Consider the following 23,971-nt stretch of genomic DNA (forward strand, 5'->3'; position numbering starts at 1 on the left):
GCAGCATGATAGCAGGCCTCAAGGAGGAGGGGTATTGTGTACATGTCCACCTAGTGGACATGTCCATTTTGGCTGCTGCTGAAGGGCTCATTGGCTATTGGCTGGACTTGTGTATCAGTGAGAAGGAAACAGGCACCAACAGCTACTTTCCTTCTCACTGGTTCAGCTCCAGCCAAATAGCGGTGGCCAAAATGGACAGTCCACTATGTGGACACTTACAGAATACCCCCCTTTTCAATGAATTTCATCAGGTACAGCTGATTCAGATAAGTGCTTCCTATAGTCAGCTACTGGAGAGAAGGTATATACGAAGTGCCGTGGCTTAGGGTGGCATTCAAGGCATGGAAGCCCATCGACTGCTATGTCAGGTTGTAGAAAATGAAGAAAAGGGGTTTACAGGCTTAGTTACACGGCACCAGTACGGAAGCCCACTCCATGCAGGAGCAAGTTAAATGTCCAAGTTCACATCAAGACCCTCTGTCCCCGTTCGCAAAAAGCCTCTGCTTTTAATCCCGTCGTCTTCCCTAGGCAAGTCGACTAAGGAATCTGTCCAACAGCAAATCATAATCAATGGCTCCATTACGATACCATGCCCATGCTCGCAACGACCCACAGTAATTCCGCCTCCGAAGAGACTGGTTTGGAATCTGTGGTAAGAACGCAACTGGCGACACCCAGTTCGTTGTCATTGTCCCCCTCCTTTTCATCCTTTGCTCGGGCTTCCAGGTAATGGTGGGGCGAGTGCCCTTCGTCGGACCCTTTAACAGTCGATGTCCACACGGCCTTGACGTCTGGATAGGCACTAAAGGTTGGGTGGTGGTTTGGCATGTGGCAAACGTCCAATTAATGCCTTTGTGGTGTTGAGACGTAACAGGGGGTTATTTGGAAGTTGTGAAAGTGCAGGGGATTGCAGGGGATTCGATGACACTTCAAAAAGTTTTTGCAGAAGAATGATACATAGAACACAAATTGCGCTTGTCACAAGTTTAGTGAGAGATACCTCAAAAGTGGTCCTAATGTAGAGATTCTTTGTAAGTGAGTATGCCCTGAGCACTGACCAACTTCCATTTCGATTTTGCAATAATTTTAGCAAACTACTGAGATAAAAAATACAATCAGCGTATATTGTGTACTCAACAGATTAATCAGTGATTGCTCAACAACTATTATTTTCCAGAGAAAACAACCCGCTGCTGCGATGAAAAGGCTCATTATTTGAACTCCATTATTTTTAATCATTCACTCTTGAAATTTCTCGGGGTCATTTACAGTCTTCGCTCAGGCACCCGGTGTCAATAAAAAGTGAACAACTCACATTTTCTATCTGGCCCTTGACCTGATGCATCCTTGCATTGAAAAACAAACTGAGCACACCCTGAAAATATAAGAAAGACCCAAAGAAATAATTAGTGCAACAGCACTGCATGACAACTGAAAGTTTGCCCAAGAGTGAAATTTCATGGCATTACTGAGAGATCTGCACCAGCTGAACAAAAATGAGCTGTTGTCAGCTTACCTTTGGATATTTAGTTAAAAGGCCTTTCACTAGCCTTTCCGAAAGTTCTAAATCTCCGTCACCAAGTCCTAAAGAAAATGATAAGTAAAATGTAAGTCTTTGTTGTAAGACAAAATGCATTCATAAAGAAAAACTTGCTCTCAGCAGTGCTTAAGTACAATCTGCATGAGAAAGTGCAAAATATGCATTGCGCTTGGCAAATGGAAATAAAATTTGACATTCACATGTCTCAAATGAAGCAGGTCAACAAATTGAACCTCATCAAATGAAATAGCACCCGGCACGAAAATAACATTGTTGCACGAACCTATTTTTTCATTGATTTATTCCTAAAACTACCTATGAATGAAATCACCTGCCAGCCTCAAATGTTAACATAACCAATACATCTGCTTTTAGAACTACTATTGAAGAATACTTTTGTTAATCTGCATTTTTTTATTTTTTCATTATTATAACCTGTCGTCTGTACATGTTTTGTATTTCGCTCCACTCCCTTCTGTAATGCCTTTGGACCTTGAAGGTACAATAAATAAATAGAAAATAAATATCCAATATTCGCTAAATGTATATTTTGTAACAGGCTGATATTGGCGAGAAACATTTTAGAATTACTTAGTTATGTCCAATAATTTGTTACAGAAATTTTGGCTATTCAGGTTCGACTGTATAGCAGAGCACCTTCTATACATCTTTCAGTAGTCTACAGAAAAAAGCTTGTGTAAAAGATAAAAAAGCACATCACCAAGGAAAGAAGCATATATGGTCTTTGCACCAGAACAGAAAAAATGTAACACAGCAGTCGTAAATATGTACACAAAGGCTGAGAGCAGGTCACCAGGGTCCTGTTGTGCTTGCCAAAATGCAAATTTGATGTCTTTAAACACATAAAGGTTTGGCTCGCGAAGCGCTTTCTAAGCAAGAAACACAATTATCTATTTCCGCAGCTGGTGTTTCAGAATGCAGAACGACCTTAGCAGAATGACCTTATATGCGCAAATGCATGGTGCGCTGCTTACCGAGGATGTAGAGGACAAAAGTGTGATATGCCACAAGCACAATACTGCACAGAGGCCCACGGAGGTAGTCTTGCATCATGCAGCCATCTTCTAGTTCTCGCAATCCCAGCACCTGCAATTCAACATCCCCCACAGTCAGCTGCACCTTCAGAAATTTGGGACCACACCATTACTTCCGTTGCTCAGCCTCCATCAAAAGTACACAAATGAGTATGAAGACCAACTAATTTCAGATCAACCAGGTAATATTATGTAGGGAGTAATGCATAATAAAGATAAATTACAGAATTGTAATATTATGTAGGAAGTAGCCACTGAACACTTATAGCACAATACAAAATACCCTGTAAGCATTGCATGTGCCCTCACACATGATAGCGCACATGCAATAACCTAAATGCCAATAAAAGCTTTCTACCTGAATAGCTAGTGTTTCTGTGTTCTTTATTGATACCTTAAACGAAAAAAAAAATTATGGGGTTTTTACGTGGCAAAACAACTTTCTGATTATGAGGCACGCCGTAATGGAGGACTCCAGAAATTTCGACCACCTGGGGTTCTTTAACGTGCACCTAAGTACACAGGTCTTTTCGCATTTCGCCCCCATCGAAATGTGGCCGCCGTGGCCGGGATTCGATCCCGCGACCTCGTGCTCAGCAGCCCAACACCATAGCCACTGAGCAACCATGGCGGGTAATACTTTAAACGAAGATAAAATAGTAATATCACTGTACGCCTGCACTTGTTGAAGCCCCACCTTGTTTCCGGAGAATCCTATGAATTCCAGGAGCTTCAAGATCCGCGATGGAAGTTGGGAGATCAGCTGCAACAGAACAATGACAAGCAGATTAGCTAACATGCTGGCGCGTTAGCATCAAATCAACTACCAGAACAACAGGCAAGAGAAGTGGCACACTCACCAGGTTAAATGCACCAACGCCCAAGTGAACACCGCTCTCAAAGTGTTCCTTTTCCTTTGAACTCTCCCAGTTCCTTGTTGCCAGCATTTGCATACATTCCCTGCAAACGATGGGGAAAAGCTTCAATGCCTACGATGTGCATGCGAAAAGCCTCTGTGCATAGCCTGCACAGTAAGAACTTCTGACTCCAACAAGCCAGCGACATCAAACAATTAATCATTCACTCGCACAATGTAGCGTGAAGCATGACGTGAAAACAGTCACGTGACATGACAGCTACATGACACACGATACACACAATAATTCTGTTTCTATAGTTACAAACAAAATTATCTCGCAGAATACGGTAAAGCAATGTAAACGGATGACACAATTTAATAAGTGAACACATGTCATAAACAATTACTGCACTTAGGAAACAGTTTGAATAGAGTGTTGTGGCTAAAATGTAAGTTCCTCGTACAATAAATGGCGCACGCCTTCACCAGCCTTCTTTTTTCAATCAAGGGCCAGTGATGCGACTAATGCCCCCTAACGCAATCTTTTAACCGAGTCGAGTAAGCGACGGCGCTTTTAGTGCTTCAGCACACCACTGTAAGATCGGCGCACGCTCAAAAAATCCTTTCTCGCAACTACGCGACACCGCATTCTTCGTTATGGTACCAATGCACGACCACATTATACGCGATGCATATAAAATATCGCACTTCTGCATAGCTATGTTACAGAGGCACTTTGCGTGGCAGATCTTTCCGCCGGTCCGAACTCGACATTTCCGAGTCATAATCTCGATACTGAAAAAAGAACGTGCGCATAACGCGGCGACACGGCACCAAAGGAAGATGTTAAAAAAGTACAACAGATACACAAACGCGAAAGAAATTTAAAATTCAGCGAGGCGAAATCTGCGGGGGACAGTTTGCCGTGCATGAAAAATGGCCGCACATAAAACCCAACGGCCGGAAACGAAACGCCCGTCGCCGCCGCCTGCCACGAAACTGCAAGCGTGCTTTTCCGCACTATCACATCTTATGCGGCGAAGCCCAACTATAGCGCAAGCGCCAGCACATGCAGGTTGCGGCTTTTTCCGCATAAATGAGTCGCGCGAACGCGGCTTGTTTTCGAAGGACGGTGCCACCGCTGCTCTTTCAATATTTCAATGCCGTGAAAAAGGAAAACATCTGTTAAACGCAATGTGCTTCTCTTATCATTGGCGAATCGCCAAAAGAAAAGGACTGCATGCAAGGACAGAAGATTCCGTGTTTAACCTTATCGTAAGTGACACCGCAATCGCGCCCTGCAGCATGCACCTATTTCTTCGTGCTTACAATGGCTCGTATAGTACCCTTCGATCACCACTCGAACACCGATCGCCACGTTGAAGGCGCGTCTGTTTCCGACCACCACTTCGGTGGAGAAAATACTATGGCAGCGATTACTAACACTATCTTCGTTTTGTCCAGGGAATGAATGAATGAATGAATGAATGAATGAATGAATGAATGAATGAATGAATGAATGAATGAATGAATGAATGAATGAATGAATGAATGAATGAATTAATTAGCGCTCAGTCTGGTGAGGCTCAGTACACGCTGCGAATGCTTTCAAAACAACCTGAGGTCGGGATCTCACTTGTAAGACTGGTAACAAGACCGGATCTTGAGTCCTCCCTTGATGAAGGTCACCAGGCTCTGATCTTCGACGAAGGTCAGGATGGCGTTCTCCAGAAGGCACTCGGCGTAGCACAGTTCCGCGTGGATTTCCTCTGCAAGGCCGAGTAGCGGCAGGCCATTCAGAACAGTGCGATGCAGAGCAGCGTGACGCGAATCAAACTACGACTATGCGTTGCCAATGTAACTTTCCGTTATATAGGGCAGCTGTGGTTCACCAACGATAACGCGTCAACCGAGGAGCAATGAACGCTTAATTTGAAACGTCACTTTGATTCCAGACCAATTCCTCGTGCGTGTGTCGAACGCTGCTGTTCGAAGACACCGGCAAAATGTACCCAAGTAACAGTGACGTGACAATGTTTACATCTAGGAATCTCCTCCGAGACACGTTGTGGCACAGTTTTAGACTGTCAACACAACCAAGCCCTAACTCCTTCATCGCTCACAAAGGCACCGTGACGTCACGGATTTTAACGGCATCCACGCGGGCCTATTTCCTTTTTTATTAATTTCTTTCGTCGGTAAAGATAAACTGCATTGTATTCAAACGGAACTAAGAACTGAGCTTAGCAAGTCTCGAGTACTTTTACTGCGACAAAGCAATCAAAAATACGATCTAGTACTTTCATGTTTGTGACGTCACACTGACGTGCCGGCGCTGGGGTCGGAACTGATTTGGCGTTTCTTTTACAGTCTTTTTGAAGGGATATGAGCGGCTCTCTCGTTGCTGTTTTCGGGGCGAAATGGGTAAAAACGAAAGCGAGCGACTTGATGAAAGCGGATGAGGAAAAGCTGGAACTCGAACGCAGCGAATATCTTAGACGCACCGGTGTGTTCCACGTGTACACCCGAGAGGTATTTCGGCCTAGTTCAATGAACACTAGAGCGAGCCACTCACGCATGGTGTAGGTGTTGTAGTCCGGCCGGAGCAGCATCCGTGCCACGGCCGAGGTTCTGCGGCGCATCCGGTTGCACACTTCGACGCCCTGCCGGATCGCTTCCTGCGCACTCTTGATGTCGCTCTGCGAAATCAAGCAAGCGCGCGAAACACCGAATCACCATATGCGGTGCACTGCTGTCGTCGTCGTCGTCGTCCTCCTCATCATCATCATCATCATCATCATCATCATCATCATCATCATCCTGGCTACGCCCACTGCAGGAAAAAGGCCTCTCCCATACTTCTCCAACTACCCCGGTCATGTGCTAATTGTGGCCGTGCTGTCCCTGCAAACTTCTTAATCTCATCCGCCCACCTAACTTTCTGCCGCCCCCCCTGCTACGCTTCCCTTCTCTTCGAATACATTCCGTTTACAGTTTACACGCTCCCCTCTGGGGCGTATCTCTGTCCCACAGCGGCAGCAGTCGTCGTCTGGTCTCACTTGCGGTTCCTTTCTCGAAAAAAACTCTCCTCTCGCTACTTTCCCGTCGAGAATACTAAGTCACACGCGTGGCAAACGCGCATGCCGTTCGTGACCTGAAAGCACCGGGCGCACAGGAGCGTCACAAAACGAGAAAAGCCGCGCAACGTGGATGACAACGATTGTTTTGGGGACGAAAAATACACCACAAAGGGTGCAAACTTCTGGTAAAGTGTGCTAGTTCAGTGCCTGCAGTAGTCGCTTAGCTTACGACTGTTAACTTACGCGGCGTCTGACCGTATTTCGTATGCTTTCCAGGCTGATCCCTTGGCTGAATAACAGCGGCATTATCGATGCCTTCCCCAGAAAAAGCTGCACGCCAGGCGTTGCGGGATAAAGCGCGGCACGGCACCAACTTTAGCACGCAATTATGGCCTCTTTTTTCTTTTTTTGTTAAATGACGTGATGTAAGAAGGAAATGTTTGCTTTCAGAGCGTGCTGCATGGTGCTGTTTCTAGCCTAAATTGAGACACTAGAAGCTAGAAAACACGCCCGATAGGAGGTCCCCTTACGTCCTTTCTTAGGCATTACTTTCCCTTGGCGTTTTGCGACTATAATGACATAACTAGTGCCGGCACAACTATATAATAATAATAATAATAATAATAATAATAATAATAATAATAATAATAATAATAATAATAATAATAATAATAATAATAATAATAATAATAATAATAATAATAATAATAAAGCGCCTTATCAAGTGCATAGCATGATAACGGCCCCGGAACTCCCCTCAATCCATCTTTACAGTAGAACCTCGCTATAGTACTTTTCACGCCGATACGTTTACCCACCTAATATAACGTCCCGGGTGGCCGTGACACTATAGCAAGTTCACCATTTTCGCCTAATCCGTTTCCCAGTTACTGCGTCCTGTTCCAATGGCCCCATAAAAAAAAAGGGGGGGGGGGAATTATACCGCATTACGTGAGACGCGGACGAAAGAATCGTACCATGTCTATGGTGAGCACCGCCTGCATGAACATGATGGTGGACTGCCCCAGTGCATGGTACATGCTTTCGTGGGCCCTGCGCAAAACAAAGAATAGCGATATTGCAACGCCTACATCCAGCACCGTTCGAGCAAAACACTGGATTACTGTAGTAATAACTGCGAAACAAACAGAAAAAGAAACAGACACTAAACATTTTTACAACGCAAAATTTATTTCAGCCGAAACTAGAAAGATTATTTCGCTTAGATTTTTCTTCCTTTTCCAGAAAACTGAGTTTTCTTTTTAACATAGACTATCGCCAGATAAAGTAAACATCTTGTCAACACGCGATATATGAACCGCGCATATCTGCAGAATGAGTCAAATGCGTTTCGCTGAAGGCCACAAGCAGGAAGAAATCTCACGAAATGAAGGTTTGGCGCCTAGCTGATCGCAGCCATAAGCCTGCAAATGCCTCCGGGCCTTTAAGGCTTCAATAAATGAAATGAAATGAAATGAAATGAAAGAATTCTATTCGCATTAGCACCGGGAACAGCTAGTCATGCTGATAGAAAACGTCGCGTCAGTCTACTCCTTTAACGGCATGACGGTAACGCTATGCTGAATAAATGAAATACCCATTTATAGTACACTACTCATTACCGGACTAGCTGGTTCATATTCATTACGGTGTATTATGGTGTATTACGGTGCAGCACTAAATTTGAAGTTAGGACCGTATAACGGGACAGGAAGGGGACAGTATATCGGCACTCTTTCCTGTCCTGTTCCTCTCCTGGTGCTATATACTTCAGTTCGTTTCGCGTCCCATTACACTGTAATGAGGTAAAAAAAAAAAAACTCTCGTTAGGATGCACTCACTTGGGCTTCATGCGCTTGAGCGCTTCCCCGAACTGGTTGCTCAACAGCAGGTCGAGGGCGCGAGTCGCTTCCTCGGCCGCTCGCTCCACGTTCACGGTGTCCGCAGGCCGCGTCTCGATCCTGGACACGAAGGGCACGTGGAGGTCACGAAAGGCGCCGCAAGAGACGCGCGCACAAACAAACAGTGAAGTGAAGTGAAGTGAAGTGAAGTGAAGTGAAGTTTATTTCCAACACCGAGTCGGAGGTTCTTGGGCGAAAAGATGTCGCAGATATCTTGAGAGTGCCCAAGGACCCATTAAACAGCAGCAGACAGATTGCAGAAATAATCATCTGAAATGCGGTAGGTGTGTGTAGGCCGTGGAAATCTTTTAACACGTATCGCAACATAGGGAGGTGACAGCGAAAGCCCTGGACTTGGACGGTCCACCCTTTGCAGAGCTAAGTGTCCTGGGTTCATGGTGTCAACCCGGGAAGTTAGGCGTGCTGTAACGTCTCTCCTAAGACCAACGGACCATGCGACGAATACGCTGAACGTGAACAACGCTCTCTCTCTCTCTCTCTCTCTCTCTCTCTCTCTCTCTCTCTCTCTCTCTCTCTCTCTCTCTCTCTCTCTCTATCCTATTGCGTTTGCCGCGTCCTCTCTCTCAATCCCTCATCCCATTTCCCCAGCGCAGGTAGAGAGGCACTCACTATCCGTGGTGATTTTCTGATTCCAAACGTATACGGTGCAGGTTGTGAATATGAAATGTTTATACGAAATCGCATGTTTAGGGATGATGATTATGTACAATTATGTACTATATATATATACCGTCCAATTTCTTTAACATTTAGAGTATGTAAACTTTTGGAACACATAATCCATAATCATACCTCAGAATTCTTGGAAAACAATAATGTACTAATAAAGCATCAACACGGATTCAGAAAAGGCTACTCTACAATTACCCAATTAGTTTTAACAGTGCACGACTTCGCGAAAGCAGTTAACAATGGGAAACGAATAGATGCTATTTTCATGGACTTTTCAAAGGCTTTCGACAGGGTCTCTCACAAAAAACTACTTTACAAATTGAGCAAGATACTGAAAAACTCCAGACTAATTAATTGGCTCACAGCATACCTTGATAGCAGAGAACAATTTGTTGTTGTTAATAATCATTCTTCTGAACGACTTCCGGTAGACTCTGGTGTTCCCCAGGGCTCGGTCCTTGGACCTCTCTTGTTCCTTTTATTCATTAATGATATGCTGCATGGTATTCCAGTTATGGCTAACCTTTATGCAGATGACTGTGTATTGTACTCAGGATAGACAATATTACTGACCAGGAGTTGCTGAACGATGCTTTTCGACAAATTGTCGACTGGTGCCCTGCCTGGCAAATGTCAATTAATTTCGAGAAAACAGTTTTTATGTCCATCTTACATAAGAAGCATAAACTAACGTTTCCATATGGTATTAATAACATAAGTATTTCCGAAGTAACACATTATAAGTATCTAGTACTCTGGATTTTTTATTTATAGATACTGCGATCTGAAATCAGATCATAGCAGGGTGGGTATACATAGAAATATACAAGCATGTAAACACATACAAATCCATCACATATGCAGGCATTTTCAGACATTGGTGAAGAATACATAACATACAAGAAAATAAACATACAAGCAGATAACGCACACGAATTCATAACATTTGCAAGCATTTTTCAACATTGATAAGGAATTCTGGGTAACAATATGAGAATTAAGATTATTCCAGTCTGTTATTGTCCTAGGAAAAAAAGAATATTTGAAACAGTTATTCCGTGCGTTGATGGGGGTTATCGATAAAGCATGCCTTCGTATCGTGTTATAACCTGAGTAAGTAAAGAACTTGGAAGTGTTAACCTTATAATGGCCGTTTACAAGTTGAAAGAGGAACTTTAATCGACAGATACGGTTGCGCACAGTCACCGGGGGTGATCCACTGCGCCTTACGAGCTCACCAACAGACGCGCGGCCGTATGAACTAAAAACAAACCTAACTATATACTTGTGCTGTACACGTTCCAGTTTTTTAATATTGGTTAAAGTGAATAGGTCCCAAATAATTACGGCATATTCCAACAACGGACGAATGTAGGAATTGTACGCCAGTAAACGAACATCAGACGCAGATGATTTCAGTGAGCGCCTCAAGAAAAACAGTTTACGCAAAGAATTCGCAACAACAGTATCTATGTGCTTCGTCCAGGAAAGCTCATTGGTTATCCATAGGCCCAAATATTTGTACTCTCTTACCTCTGATAGAGATACGTTGTCAACATTATATGCAAATTGAAGAGGTTCTTTCTTATGTGTGACTCCCATAAAAACAATTTTTTTCAAAATTAATAGACATTTGCCATTGTTCGCACCAAGCAGTGACCTTTGCCAGGTCATTATTTAGACGCACCTGATCATCAACAGAAGATATCTTTTCATACAAAATACAGTCATCTGCGTAAAGTTTCACGGAAACTGAAAGTTCTGCGACTATGTCATTTATAAATAATAGAAATAAAAGTGGTCCCAAAACTGATCCCTGGGGGACTCCAGACGCAACCTCTGTATTGTTAGAAGAAGTATTGTTTAAAGTGACAAATTGGTGTCTGTTAGTAAGATAGGCTCTGATCCATGTATCTGCTAATTTTTATATAATACCCTAATTTATGGATTAATTTGTTATGTGATACCTTGTCAAATGCTTTACGAAAATCCATGAACACAATATCTGTTTGCTTCCCAACATTAATTGCCTGTGCGAGATCGTGAACAGTCTCAACTAATTGAGTACATGTAGAAAACCTATGCCTGAAACCATGTTGGACATCTAATAACCTAATATAACCTAAAACCTAATATATGTTTATGAATTATATGCTCTAAAATTTTGCATGGTGTAGATGTAAGAGATACTGGTGGGTAATTGTCTATGCGTGTTTTTGTTTTTCCGGATTTATGTAAAGGTTTGATTTCGGCCGTCCTCCAGTCATCCGGTGGGGAACCATCGCGTAAAGATCTGGTGAATACGACATACAGGTACTTAGCACACCATTCCGCATAACGCTTTAAAAACGCGTTTGGTATTTTATCACAAATGACCTCACTTGGGCTAAGCACCTTGAATATGTAGTAGCTAATGCTAACCGCAAGCTTTATTTTTTAAGGAGGGCTTTGAAACTTTCTAATCCCACTGTACGCCTACGAGCATATAAAGCTGTAATTCTGCCGATGCTAGACTATGCATGTGCAATTTGGGACCCTTTTACTAAAACTGGCACTAACAAGATAGAAATGGTGCAAAGAAAAGCAGCTCGTTTCATTTATAACGACTTCGGACGCACTTCAGTGACAGACCTCTTAACAAAAGCAAACCTGCCACCATTAATGCAAAGAGATCGTGTATCACGACTAAAATTTCTTTTTCAACTTATTAACGGTCATTGTAAGACATATCTCACGGGAACAATTACTTCTTCATCTGGTTATGCTACTAGGCAGCGACATAGCCGTACAATAACCCCATTTAGTACACGTAATAATGGTTTTAAGTATTCCTTCTTTCCCCGAACAGTCGTTGAATGGAATCATCTAACCAATGACCAAGCTTTAAAATCATCACTTTCGGCGTTTGTTTCAAGTATTGAGTAACAATTTGTTATCTTGCTGTGCCACTGCTATGTTCAAGCTCTGTTAACCTGATTTGTATTGTTTTCGTTGCCTATGCTATAGTATTCTCTACATATGTATTGTTTCCCACCCTGCTAAAATCCCCAATGGGGATTGCAGTATTGATAAATAAATAAATAAATAAATAAATAAATAAATAAATAAATAAATAAATAAATAAATAAATAAATAAATAAATACGTAATTGCTCAATGTGCATCGCTTCACTGATTGCGGTTTCGACCATGTCTTCGCCGGTGACATCATCGGTCGCTTCACTGGTGGATTCGCCCGCCGCTTATATCATGACGCAACAAGCCCAATGTGCGTCACTGCTGACGTCAATGCGAACCTGTGGGACAACCCAGGCGCGCTATGTCTAGTATACGAGAATGGATATGTCAAGCGATGAGTGAGCGATCACATTGAGCGCTATCTGGGCGTTTCATAAAGCTGCGCGCTGCAAATGTAGTCCCGGCTCGCCGTTTGTGACGCTGCCCTGATTTCAGGATTGGCCCGCGAAAACAGTCAGATGCCTGGTAGCAAAAAGCGCTCTACATTCGACAAGAATGTTGCGCAATAAATAAGAGAGAGAGAGATGTATACGCCGACGTTTTATTTGCCTTGAATCTTCCCACCAACTTAGGTCAGCATGGCATGGACTCTAAAAGGGGTACTTATATTCAAACAAATACGGCATTTTCGTGTCACATCTTGGGGACCAATATCTCAAAAAGTTGTGGTGCGTGGATTCGTAATTACAGCTGGCATGCCTTGGTTACTGACCGGCTTCGCTTCCGCATCTGCAACATGAATCCTCAAGTAATTAACGGGGAAAATATTAACGTTAAGGAACTCACTGACGACTATAGCGGCCAGATCTTGATGTCCGTCTCGGCTACACATCTTGCCCAGCGAACACCTATAATTCTGGCCAGCAATGAAGTCATACTATTAGAGGAGACGGTCCGTACATCGCTGAAACATACCGCATAATACAAGCCTGTAGCATAATAGGCTGGACGAGGGCTCGGGCACGTATGCAACACTCCTTTCAGCGGCGACCACTGCTGCATTCTTGTTACTATGGCAGTGGTCGGTGGTTTAGAGTACACAGTGAGCAGCATGACAATTTAGTGAAGTTTACTTCGAATAGACTTATTTGATGAGTACGTCGCATCCCCCGCCGCGGTAGCCAAGCGGCTATGGCGCTGAGCTGCTGAGTGCGCTCCGATGGAGGAGGAATAAATGGCATTCCGATGGAGGAGGAATAAAAAAAAAAGGAAACACTCGCGTACCGTGCAGTGGGTGTACGTAAAGGAACCCGGGGAGTGAAAATTAATCCGGAGCCCTCCTCTCCCCACCACCACCACCACAGCGTGCATCGTAATCCTATATCGGAGTTTTGGACACGTATAACCCCCGGAATTTAATGAACTCAATTAAACGTGTCTCATCTGTTGACGCCCAACTATAACGCGCAGCACCGGAAGAACGTGTATTTGATGCTAAACTGGGTGAGAGGCCTTATCGACAGAGCGGCGGAGTAGGAAGATAGCGAAGGCGGCCGAAGTATATCGCCTTAATTCGCATGAAACGGGGACTTTCGTAGGTAACGCTTTCGCAGTTCCTACTAAATGTTGCCGGTTTTGCTTTTGTTTTTTTCAATCCACTGAGGCAGAAAAAGCACTGTCGTGGTGTGATTTCTAGTGAAGCGTACTTGGTGTTAATTTTCAACACTAAGTGAACGAGGGGTGTCCTAGCCTGGAGACAGCGTTTCAACACGTGGACCTGTCTAACGAAGACGAATTTCTCTTGTCGAAATCGTCAGATCCCCTTGTACCCTTGTCGAAACGTTAACTCCAGGCTAAGACGTTCCTTGTTCGTCCAATATTCAGAAACTTCAGCCCTATGACCCCTTTGTTTCTTTAGAATAATCTGCTGTATAGATGGACTAAGTGAAGATCCGGGGTCGTTAACTCGTTATGCACTGGATTATTATTATTATTATTATTATTATTATTATTATAATTATTATTATTATTATTATTATTATTATTATTATTATTATTATTATTATTATTAGTCATAGCCTAAGAAGCCAACAAATAATGTCACCAAGGACAGCATAGCGGAAATTACTTGCAGTTGTTAACTGAATTAAAGAAATGATAAATAAATGGAAATGAACGTGGATGAAAAAGCCACTGGCCGCAGGTGGGATAACGAACACACCGGCTAAGGCGGCGCCGTTTTCCCATCCACTTTCTGGGGTATTTATGTTTTACCTACTACATCTGCGATGGCGCTGGCTATCACTTCAACCAAATTCTAAAGGCAACCGGAAGTTCCCGCTTAGCGGATTGACAACAGCCTCGTTAACCGGATTCGATACCGATTTAACCGATACGATTCGATGGCAAATTCAAGAGAGATTCAGGGCACACCAAAAACAGGGTGGGGCAGTGGGGGCAAGCGGCCACCTCCATGCATTAAACTGCACAAAGCGACCTGCTCCCCCCCCCCTCCCTACTCCCGAATCTCTGAGGGCCGACCCACCTCTAATATAGTCAATTAAGCCTTAAGTTCATAGAAACAAAATCAATTTAAAAAAAAAAGCTTGTGTGCGTGAAATGAGCCCCCGCTCCTGCCCCCGCACTGAAAATATACGTCCTGAGCATCTGAAGACTCGGGGGCTTTGGTCGGAGAAAACGCATAAAAATTTGTAGTTAAATCGATCACGGTGGTGGCAAACAGTGAAGGGGAGAGCGTGCAAAGTCAACGAGAAGAATGCTGCCCCGAAATAACTTACGGAAAGTGACCACAGCGATATCAAGAAAAGCGCCGTGTCTTACCTTGGACTGGAGACGTCAAGTGCATCCTCGAACACCTGCACATAAAACAAAAAAGACAAAGGTTAAGTTACATTCTACGAAAAGTCAAACAGTCACGCCGACAAGGGATGATACAACATGCTTCGTATACAAAAGAAAATCGGACACTATCACGCCGTCTCGCGTATGTCTGTGACGGTAATTCATGTCTATTCGTGCAACCACATTAACGGTGAACCACATTGACATCAAACCAGCGCAGCCACTCCAGGAGTCGGAATGGCCCAACTCTCGCCAAATTCCAGGAGTCCTGTCCAATCGTGTCGAAACGGAATGGAATGGAGAGCCACACACGGCCACTTTTATCCACAGCCGACACTTTCCTTGAGCGTGTCAGAAAATTCATTGTGGGTCTCGCGTCAAATTTCTCTCGCCTAAATCGGCATTTCGACGTATCAAACGGAAGAGCGTCAAACAGTACGTTGAGCGTTGTGGCTTTAAAACGCCGTCCACATTTAAACGGTCCAACATTTCATCAACCTAATAGTACGCAGTAATTGTTCTCGTTGCAGCTGCGCGCGCGCGCGCGTGTGTGTGTGTGTGTGTGTGTGTGTGTGTGTGTGTGTGTGTGTGTGTGTGTGTGTGTGTGTGTGTGTGTGTGTGTGTGTGTGTGTGTGTGTGTGTGTGTGTGTGTGTGTGTGTGTGTGTGTGTGTGTGTGTGTGTGTGTGTGTGTGTGTGTGTGTGTGTGTGTGTGTGTGTGTGTGTGTGTGTGTGTGTGTGTGTGTGTGTGTGTGTGTGTGTGTGTGTGTGTGTGTGTGTGTGTGTGTGTGTGTGTGTGTGTGTGTGTGTGTGTGTGTGTGTGTGTGTGTGTGTGTGTGTGTGTGTGTGTGTGTGTGTGTGTGTGTGTGTGTGTGTGTGTGTGTGTGTGTGTGTGTGTGTGTGTGTGTGTGTGTGTGTGTGTGTGTGTGTGTGTGTGTGTGTGTGTGTGTGTGTGTGTGTGTGTGTGTGTGTGTGTGTGTGTGTGTGTGTGTGTGTGTGTGTGTGTGTGTGTGTGTGTGTGTGTGTGTGTGTGTGTGTGTGTGTGTGTGTGTGTGTGTGTGTGTGTGTGTGTGTGTGTGTGTGTGTGTGTGTGTGTGTGTGTGTGTGTGTGTGTGTGTGTGTGTGTGTGTGTGTGTGTGTTTTGTCTTAGTAGACGCAGATTCGCCAAACACAGACAGGTTCGCTGCCTTCTAGCGCAGTTTTACCTCGCCCGTCATGTACCGTACGTACGTTATATATATACAGTCTAGCCCGGTTATAACGGGCTAGACTGTAACGAAGCCACTTATAGCGAAATAGCGGTTATAACGAAGGGATTTCAATTTCCCATTCCCATGTTTGCATTTTTTTCATAGTCCACATATTACGAAATAGCGGATATAGCGAAGTGATTTCCGATTCCCGCCGACTTCGTTATAACCGGGCTAGACTGTGTGTATATATATATATATATATATATATATATATATATATATATATATTCCGCGGCACGGGCGATATTTCGCACGTTCCAATACCAATGAGGAAGAAAGAGAGAGAGAGACAGAGAGAAGTGGCCCTGGCCAACGGAGCATTAAGAATTGATGAACGTAGCCCTTCATCTGCTACTGCCAATTTCCTGCAGATCCCGTGTGCCAAAGTTAACTGTCGCGCCAGAGATCGATTGCGTGTACACGACACGCCAAGCATAAATGTCAAGATGCGACTGCACTAGCACCCAGCACGGAGACCGGAAATTTTCATTATCTTTTTTTTTTTATTTCTTTTGCGAGGCGAAAAGCTAAGAGCATGGCACGATTATGTTTTCACCAATCATTCAAAGATAAGTGCAAGGGTTCTGTTGTCGTCGGTGCCCCAATTACACTACATGAGGTCAATATGTTTGATGACTACCCCCCCTCCCTCCACTCTGTCCTATACCAGATACCCATCCGTCCCAGCTTCTCGGCTCTAAGCATCGTCCTACACAGCACCTTGCCATCTTTTCGTAGGCTGACCTAGTTTTCTTTTCTTATTTTTTTTCTGCTTTTCCTGCCACATCATTATACATTGCCTTGTTGTCGACGTAGTTACATGCATCTTCATTACGCGGCCGAACCATGTCATATCAAAGTAAGCTCTGCAGCGCGACATATATGACCGCTGAACACATTGCAAGGTCGCAGGTGCGCTTCCCGACCGCATTCCTACAGGGGTGGGACGCAAAAGCGCAAGTACACTGACATGTTAATACATTCACGGAATCCCAAGCGGACGAACACCCAAGCTTCGTATAATAACCCAGTGCAGCGCCTATACCTTATCAACCAAACCGACCATAGCAATTAGATTCGCCTGCACCGCGGTGTAAGATACATTATACACCGTGGCTGGGCACTACCTAAGCTATTCAAGAGATTCTGTAACTCGATTTTCGTTTCCCCAGTGCAGCATGGCGTCGCCTGCACGTCACCATTCGTTTCAGCCAGTGCAGACTTCGCGCAAAAACGGGTTCAGCGCATTTCCTTCAATTGCACACATGCACGGCTCATGTATACGAGATGCCGGGTCGGTTGCGCAAGAGCACGGAGCTGGCACTTCAGGCACTGCAGGCAACTGCTTCGCGAAGTGCATACGGCGAACCTAATGGACTCCGTATCACGCCATTCCACGCGAACCGTGCCTGCGATGCAGTACCGGACAGTGATCGCGTGATACGCATATTGTTGAATGTCCAGACGCTGCAGGCGCGATATTCAAGGCACATTCACGGTCAGCCGTCGAGCACTTCGCAGCGTCGTCTGCTCTCCTCGAGAGCAGACGACGCGGTGGTGGGATTGCGCTCCGCGGAGTTGTGCATTGATCGCGTCGGTACCGCCGCCCTGCATGGTGTCTTGGCTGTCGAGGACGTTGGCTTGCACAAAGCCGCGCGGTTTTAGCGACACGACGCAGGGCAGTAGGGAACGTACGCGAACTCGATCGAACAGAGAGGCTGTCCCTTCGTTCGCTCCAACGCACCCTTTTTTGTCCCGATGCACTTATCCCAAACCATCGCGGCGCCCCCTTTCGCAAGCTATTTCGCTTCGAACGCATGAACGTTCCTTCTGGCGCACGGTCAAGGTTAACAGCATTAAGTGCGGCATTAAGTAGACGAAATTAAATGCGCCATTAGGTGCCCAAGGTCTTGAGCACCTCAGAGCGATCGTTTTCAGAACGCATGGCCACACGTCCACATTTGATGTTGTTCGCGCACCGCGATAGTGGGAAGACTTCACGTACCCCGTGGACAGAAAGAAAAAAAAACATTTTCGATCATATTCATCGAAACCTAGAATTATGCTCGTAAGCCGGATAGCCTACGGGTGTGTTTTGTCCGACTAGACGGAAGATTAAGTTGACGATCTTGACACCGTAGCCGAAAGCGCCAGACCGGAAGTCTCGATGGAAAAGAACCTGTCGCATCAAAAGAATGTGTTTGCCTAAACTAAGCGAATCTTCTGACTGACCAGGAACGCTCGCTAAGTAAATGCGCTGCCGTATGCGAGCAACTAAATGGAACGCGAATTCGCATTTCGTAAGCCAACACGAGTCGTGCCGACGACAGCATTGAGTGCCGAATTATTGGCACTAAGGAGCGTGTAGCGAGGCCCAAATACCACCGAGTACAAAAGACTTAATGGTCATCAAGTCACGCTTAACGATTCAAGTGAGAACCTTTTCACGCCGAACAAGACGACGGCTCGTGTGACACGACCTTGAGCTATGTCCCTCGCCAGAGACACAGCTACTTAAGCCGACCTCTCCACCTTTCTTTAATTAAAGATCTCTCTCTCTCTCTCTCTCTCTCTCTCTCTCTCTCTCTCTCTACTGCATGCAGTAAGCACGTCAGCTCTGTTCATTCATGACTTGTTCATTCAAGCCGCCAGCAAGGTCCACGAATCAGGTATATGCGGTTGAGTAGCCGGCGAGCCCCGTTAATTTCCAAAGCAACACGCCGAAAGTGTTCGACCAGCTTGTGTCCTCGCGGCAGTATACTTTCGTTGGATCGATCGCTCGCTGGCACCACGCGCGCGCGCCAATTCTGGGACACCCGTTCTTATCGCGTCCCCGCCAAACGCACCTCCAGCAGTTCAACCCCCCCCCCCCTCCCCACCCCCCAGCCCCCCAAAGTCCCGCCTTCTCGAACAGCCCAGCTAATAAGTGAGCAAAGCCGAGCGAACCGGACAAAACCGGTGGCTATATAACTGCCGACTATGACATTGCTCCCGGGGCAAGGGCGATCTATGGAGCTTTTTTTTTTTTCTCTGGACACACTCAAGTTCGGCTGGATAAGCGATAAGAAATACAAAAGGTAACACGATCGAAGGAGAACAAAGGGCTAAAAGTGAGCGGAACAAAAGCGCGTGCTTGAGTGGCTGGCTAACAAGAGACTCGACGGGGCCATGGTCTCAAAGGCATACAAAAAGGTTTGGCTGCGGCTACTACCCCGAAGGGAGGCAGATTTTGTCCGCTACCGGGCAAAGGCGGCTGAAAGAAACCTGACGAGGGAAAGATTGACCTCCCAATCTTTTTCTCTTCACGTCAAACAAAAAAAAAAAAGCTATGCAAATTCAGTGCACGTGTGGGGATCTACGTGAATAGAAGCTTTAGTGGAGCATTTAGTCAAGCGTTACCTGCGACTTAATGCGACGCGTAAAAGGATGTTTAACGTCGGCTCAGCGATGTATGATGTTTGTCGAGGGACGAAGAAGGACGAAAGGTGTACGCACAAAGAAGTAACGCATTTGAATCACCTACACTCTTTGTGTCACAGTGGCACACAACCAGGGAGGGGTGTGCGAATATTTCGAAACTTTGGAATAACGAATCGAATAGTGTCCTACTCGATTCGGTTTTCGAATCGAATAGCCACTATTCGTAAATTAGGGTATTTTTCGAATACTTTTGAAATATTTCGAAAAGTCAGGTGCGTCCAAATAAAGACAAAATCGAAGCAAAATTACGTCACATTTTCACTCTGTGGACGTGGTATAGACATAAAACACGATAACTTGCACAGTGGAGCAGGCGAGATCAGTTAAATGGCCACACTTAACAGGCTGTAAAGCGATCATTCGCACTTTCTGAAGAGCCCTGTGCAAGCGAGGAAACTACTTGTTCGCTCCTAATGTTTCATTCGTGCTTTTAATAAACAACGCTTCATAACGTATATATGTAATGACAGAAACTTGCCAATTTTTAAGAATACCGGGATGTGAACATAGTCTTATAGGTATTGTGATAACAGCTATTCATTGTTCGAAAAATTATCCGAAAGGTACTTGATATTCGATTTCGTTCGCTTCTAGCATTATTCGATTCGCATTAGATTCCGTCTAAAGAAAAAATCACTATTCGCACACCCCCTACATATAGCCACTCTGGAGGAGCCGCCAAAAATAGGCCGATACGCCAGTGTATCACATACTCAGGGGAGTGCTCCCCGTGACACATAAGAACGCTAAGCATACATATTGGAAAAAATTAAGAAAATCATTGAAGCCATTCTATACGACGCTGTTCCATTAAAAGGTCTCCGTGAGTTAGAGATACTAATCAGCCTACATTACATGCAAGTTTTACGTCGTTATTTATTGTTTTAGTACGCACGGGCGCTATTTTGTCGTTCAGAATTCCGCACTATAATATAAGCCGGTTTAGTCGGCGAGACAACGCCGAAGGACGCAAAACAAGCCGGGATAGTAGGCAAAGAAAAGTTAGCTTTAAAACGAAATAAAGAGAAACTGCAGCATAAGTTAGACAAAGGCTTTTATTCAATAAAGAGCTCTCCCTCGCTCTCTATCTCTCTACTATACTCAGCATACAAGAACAGAAATGGGAAAAGCGCGCTACATAGCTTAGGCTACATGGCAGCACGGCACTTAACGCTTGACAAACGACGGTCCATAAATTAACGCACACTGTAAAGCAAGGGCACCACATTTGGGACACTCGCCACCGCCGTACAAAAAGACGCGCATGGCAAACGAGAATAAAGCCCTAAAAGCAACGTCCAGTGAAAACACGATGCAACAGTAAACCCTCCCCTCTACCACCCTACCCCCTCGACCCCATCAAAAAGAAACACGTCCAAGAATTCCTTCGAAAGCACGCTGGTTTAGGCAGACCGGACGACACAAGAATTCTTCTGGAACGACGACGCGCAGTGAATTAAAAAGCTGCGGCACAATGGAAACCGAGCGGTTTGGGGAACCGTCCACACACTCGCCCGTTCTTTGAAAAGCCTTCCCGTAAAAGAGGGCATTCAGAGGAGACGCGTACAAGAAATTGCCAAAAGCGCACGGACAACTTCTTGAAAGGGAGGGGCGGGGGGGGGGGGGGGGGTTGACGTCCGCGAAGGAGTTTATTAAAGACCAGCAGTTGATTACGACAGCTACGAAACCTCGTCTGTCCTTGAAGGACTGAGCGACTGACTCGGTTATTTAGAAATCTTACGCCAGAAGGCGCACCAGCATGAAGTAGCAGTAGTCGTAATGATGGGTTGTTTGTTTAATAAATAAGTGCATAAATAAGTAAAAAATTTATTTCCATTAATAAAAAGGAAGAAAATTAAATCACTGCTCACCGCACTGCAACTATCTAACGCAGTCTACGGACAGTTGAACGGCGGTCAGCAGTTGGGAGAAGAAGGGGAGGGAAGAGGAGTAAACGGACAGGGAGAGAGAGGATAGCAGATAGAAGAGAGTAAAGCACAACTATCTAACATATTTAGAACATAGGGAATAGGTCGGAGTTACTCGTAATTCAATTGTGGAGTGACTTCCAGGAGAGAGTTTGTGAACCGGTCTCTCTCACATCGGCACCATTAAGTCACGTGGAGCAGCCTAGTGGTGAGACTCGGTATAAAGATTACCCGCGTCCCCTTCATTCGAAGAACAACGTACTTAGAATGGTGAAGGCCCGTGAACGCCTGTTTTGCTATGCAGGGGAAATTGTAATCTAGTTGAAAGCACGCAAAAGAAGGAAAGAGAAGTATGAGCGCCGGCGTGTGGTGACAATTTGCTACGTAAAAATATATCGGTGTCTCAAAGGGACGTTAAATAGAAACGCTATTTAGCACGCCTTAAGGAAGAACGATATGATTTTTCTTATGTACCAGACTGCTTGCACGTGCTAGACGTTTTATGCCACAAGGCAAATTTTGAAAAAGAATAAAAAGAACACTAGATCAGTTTACATTGATCGAACGGGTTTGATTATAAGAAGTGAAAGTGAAGGTAAAAAATTCTAATCTTTGCATTACGTGCATAGAGTCCTGGACCGGTACGTCTGCCTGACAAAGCAGAAGAGCATATAGGCTTTGTATGTGCTATAGGCAACGCTCTTTGGCCAAACTTGGCCCTTGCGCCATAAAACACCACACATCATCATAGGCAACGCTTCAGCTTACTCCAAGGTCAATCAGCATTTCCAAAAAACATTTTGGAAGAAAGCGACATCAGATAGCGACACTGAGGTGAGCGAGCCGGTCAGTGACCCCTACAGAACGGGCACTACGAGGCAAATGTAACGCACATACTATCATTTTAAGGGCAGCTGCAAGCTGGCTCAGACCATCACGTATTAAATTGCGACAGCGGGGTTCCGATGGACCAACGTAGGTAATTGCCTACCTACTGCGACCTTTTATTGGATACCTTAAGGAGACCCTAATAATAACGGCACACCAGCTGTGTGAGTATGTGTGCAGTAATAGCCAGGCTCCAGAGCGCGCCGTCACCGCTGAACAGCTGCGCAAACAGACGCCTCTCCTGAGCCCGGACACCGGTATACTGTAGCCTCTGTGATCTCGGCGCGCTCAGATCTCGAAGGTCAAGCGCCTGCTGCACACACAAGTCGGAGGTATGGCCTGCATGCTCCCTGGTCGATCGGTACATAGAGGACTGCCGTGCCGAAGCCCGATAGACGGTGGTGGTATCGATCGAGGCTAGATTAAAATCTTCGTGCCCGTGCGGCCTGTTGCACAAGACTAGTCCCACAAAAAAAAGGTTAGGCGCCACATTGCGTCAGCGTTCCTGGCGTCCACGGGGAACAGTATTGCGCGGCTGACTGCCAAGATAACACTGACTGATAACTGACACCAAGATAACACTTCGTGGGTGTCACGCAAAGGAAAAACAAACTGTAGTTTGAGCAGGACTGATGGGGTAGGTGCTATATGACATCGCGTACGGGCAGCACAGTTCCCAGCGTGTACTAAACATTACGTCATACACACACATTGTCGTGGAAACGTCACGACGACTTTCTCGTCTCGTGTCATTGACATTTTGCGCGCTTCGGTGTGACGACCTTTTATTTATTAATTCATTTATTTATTTTCATCTCACTTTCACGTCCTGACAACTGTTCCGCGTTCGTGACTTTTCATGCGGTTTGTGTGAACGGAACTACATTTCAAGCATGGCTAGATAGACTGCAGCACGCTTGTCACAAATTATGCGCCGACTCGTCGTTACGTTTGAAATTTTGTGTCAAGCTTTCGGTATGTAGTATGAGATTTCTTTTCACTGTGACCGATGGGCGAAATGTTCCGATCACATTTACTTATTCTGTCTATATTGTTCTCTCGCTTAGTGTTATTGTTTCTGTTTTTAGTTACGATTCTTAAGCAGCGGGCTCTTCAGTAAGCAAACTTCCCTTACTGTCGCAGTAAATGAGCAACGACAAAGTTATTTACCATATAGCTAACACCTATGAAGGGTCGCGAGCATTTTCGGCTGTATCCGGGATCATTGCGCGAGGATACACCCTGTGTATCCGGAGAAAAAGTATCGAAACAGACTCTTTCTTTCTTTCTTTCTTTCTTTCTTTCTTTCTTTCTTTCTTTCTTTCTTTCTTTCTTTCTTTCTTTCTTTCTTTCTTTCTTTCTTTCTTTGTTTCTTTCTTTCTTTCTTTTTGTTCACTCTTCTGTCGCCCACACACCAAGCGACATGCGTAAGGAGTCGAACACACGACCTCACTATCCACACACTGGTCGCCCGCAC

General features: G+C 45.0%; 1 protein-coding gene across 3 annotated transcripts in view; it reads right to left on the bottom strand.

The window, feature by feature from the left end:
* Positions 1–23,971, bottom strand: part of LOC139049709 (tetratricopeptide repeat protein 39B-like) — a 163,387-nt gene that overhangs the window by 12,019 nt on the left and 127,397 nt on the right. For all 3 annotated transcript variants that reach the window (XM_070525446.1, XM_070525448.1, XM_070525447.1), the window contains exons 2-11: positions 14,927–14,961; positions 8,376–8,495; positions 7,512–7,587; positions 6,030–6,153; positions 5,091–5,223; positions 3,456–3,555; positions 3,293–3,358; positions 2,536–2,647; positions 1,517–1,584; positions 1,316–1,375 (exon numbers count right to left, since the gene is read on the bottom strand). In XM_070525446.1, coding sequence (XP_070381547.1) covers positions 1,316–1,375; positions 1,517–1,584; positions 2,536–2,647; positions 3,293–3,358; positions 3,456–3,555; positions 5,091–5,223; positions 6,030–6,153; positions 7,512–7,587; positions 8,376–8,495; positions 14,927–14,961 — 894 coding nt within the window. The remainder of the gene's footprint in view (positions 1–1,315; positions 1,376–1,516; positions 1,585–2,535; positions 2,648–3,292; positions 3,359–3,455; positions 3,556–5,090; positions 5,224–6,029; positions 6,154–7,511; positions 7,588–8,375; positions 8,496–14,926; positions 14,962–23,971) is intronic.

The sequence above is a fragment of the Dermacentor albipictus genome, chromosome 9 (assembly GCF_038994185.2).
Source record: "Dermacentor albipictus isolate Rhodes 1998 colony chromosome 9, USDA_Dalb.pri_finalv2, whole genome shotgun sequence".
NCBI classification, from domain to species: domain Eukaryota; kingdom Metazoa; phylum Arthropoda; class Arachnida; order Ixodida; family Ixodidae; genus Dermacentor; species Dermacentor albipictus.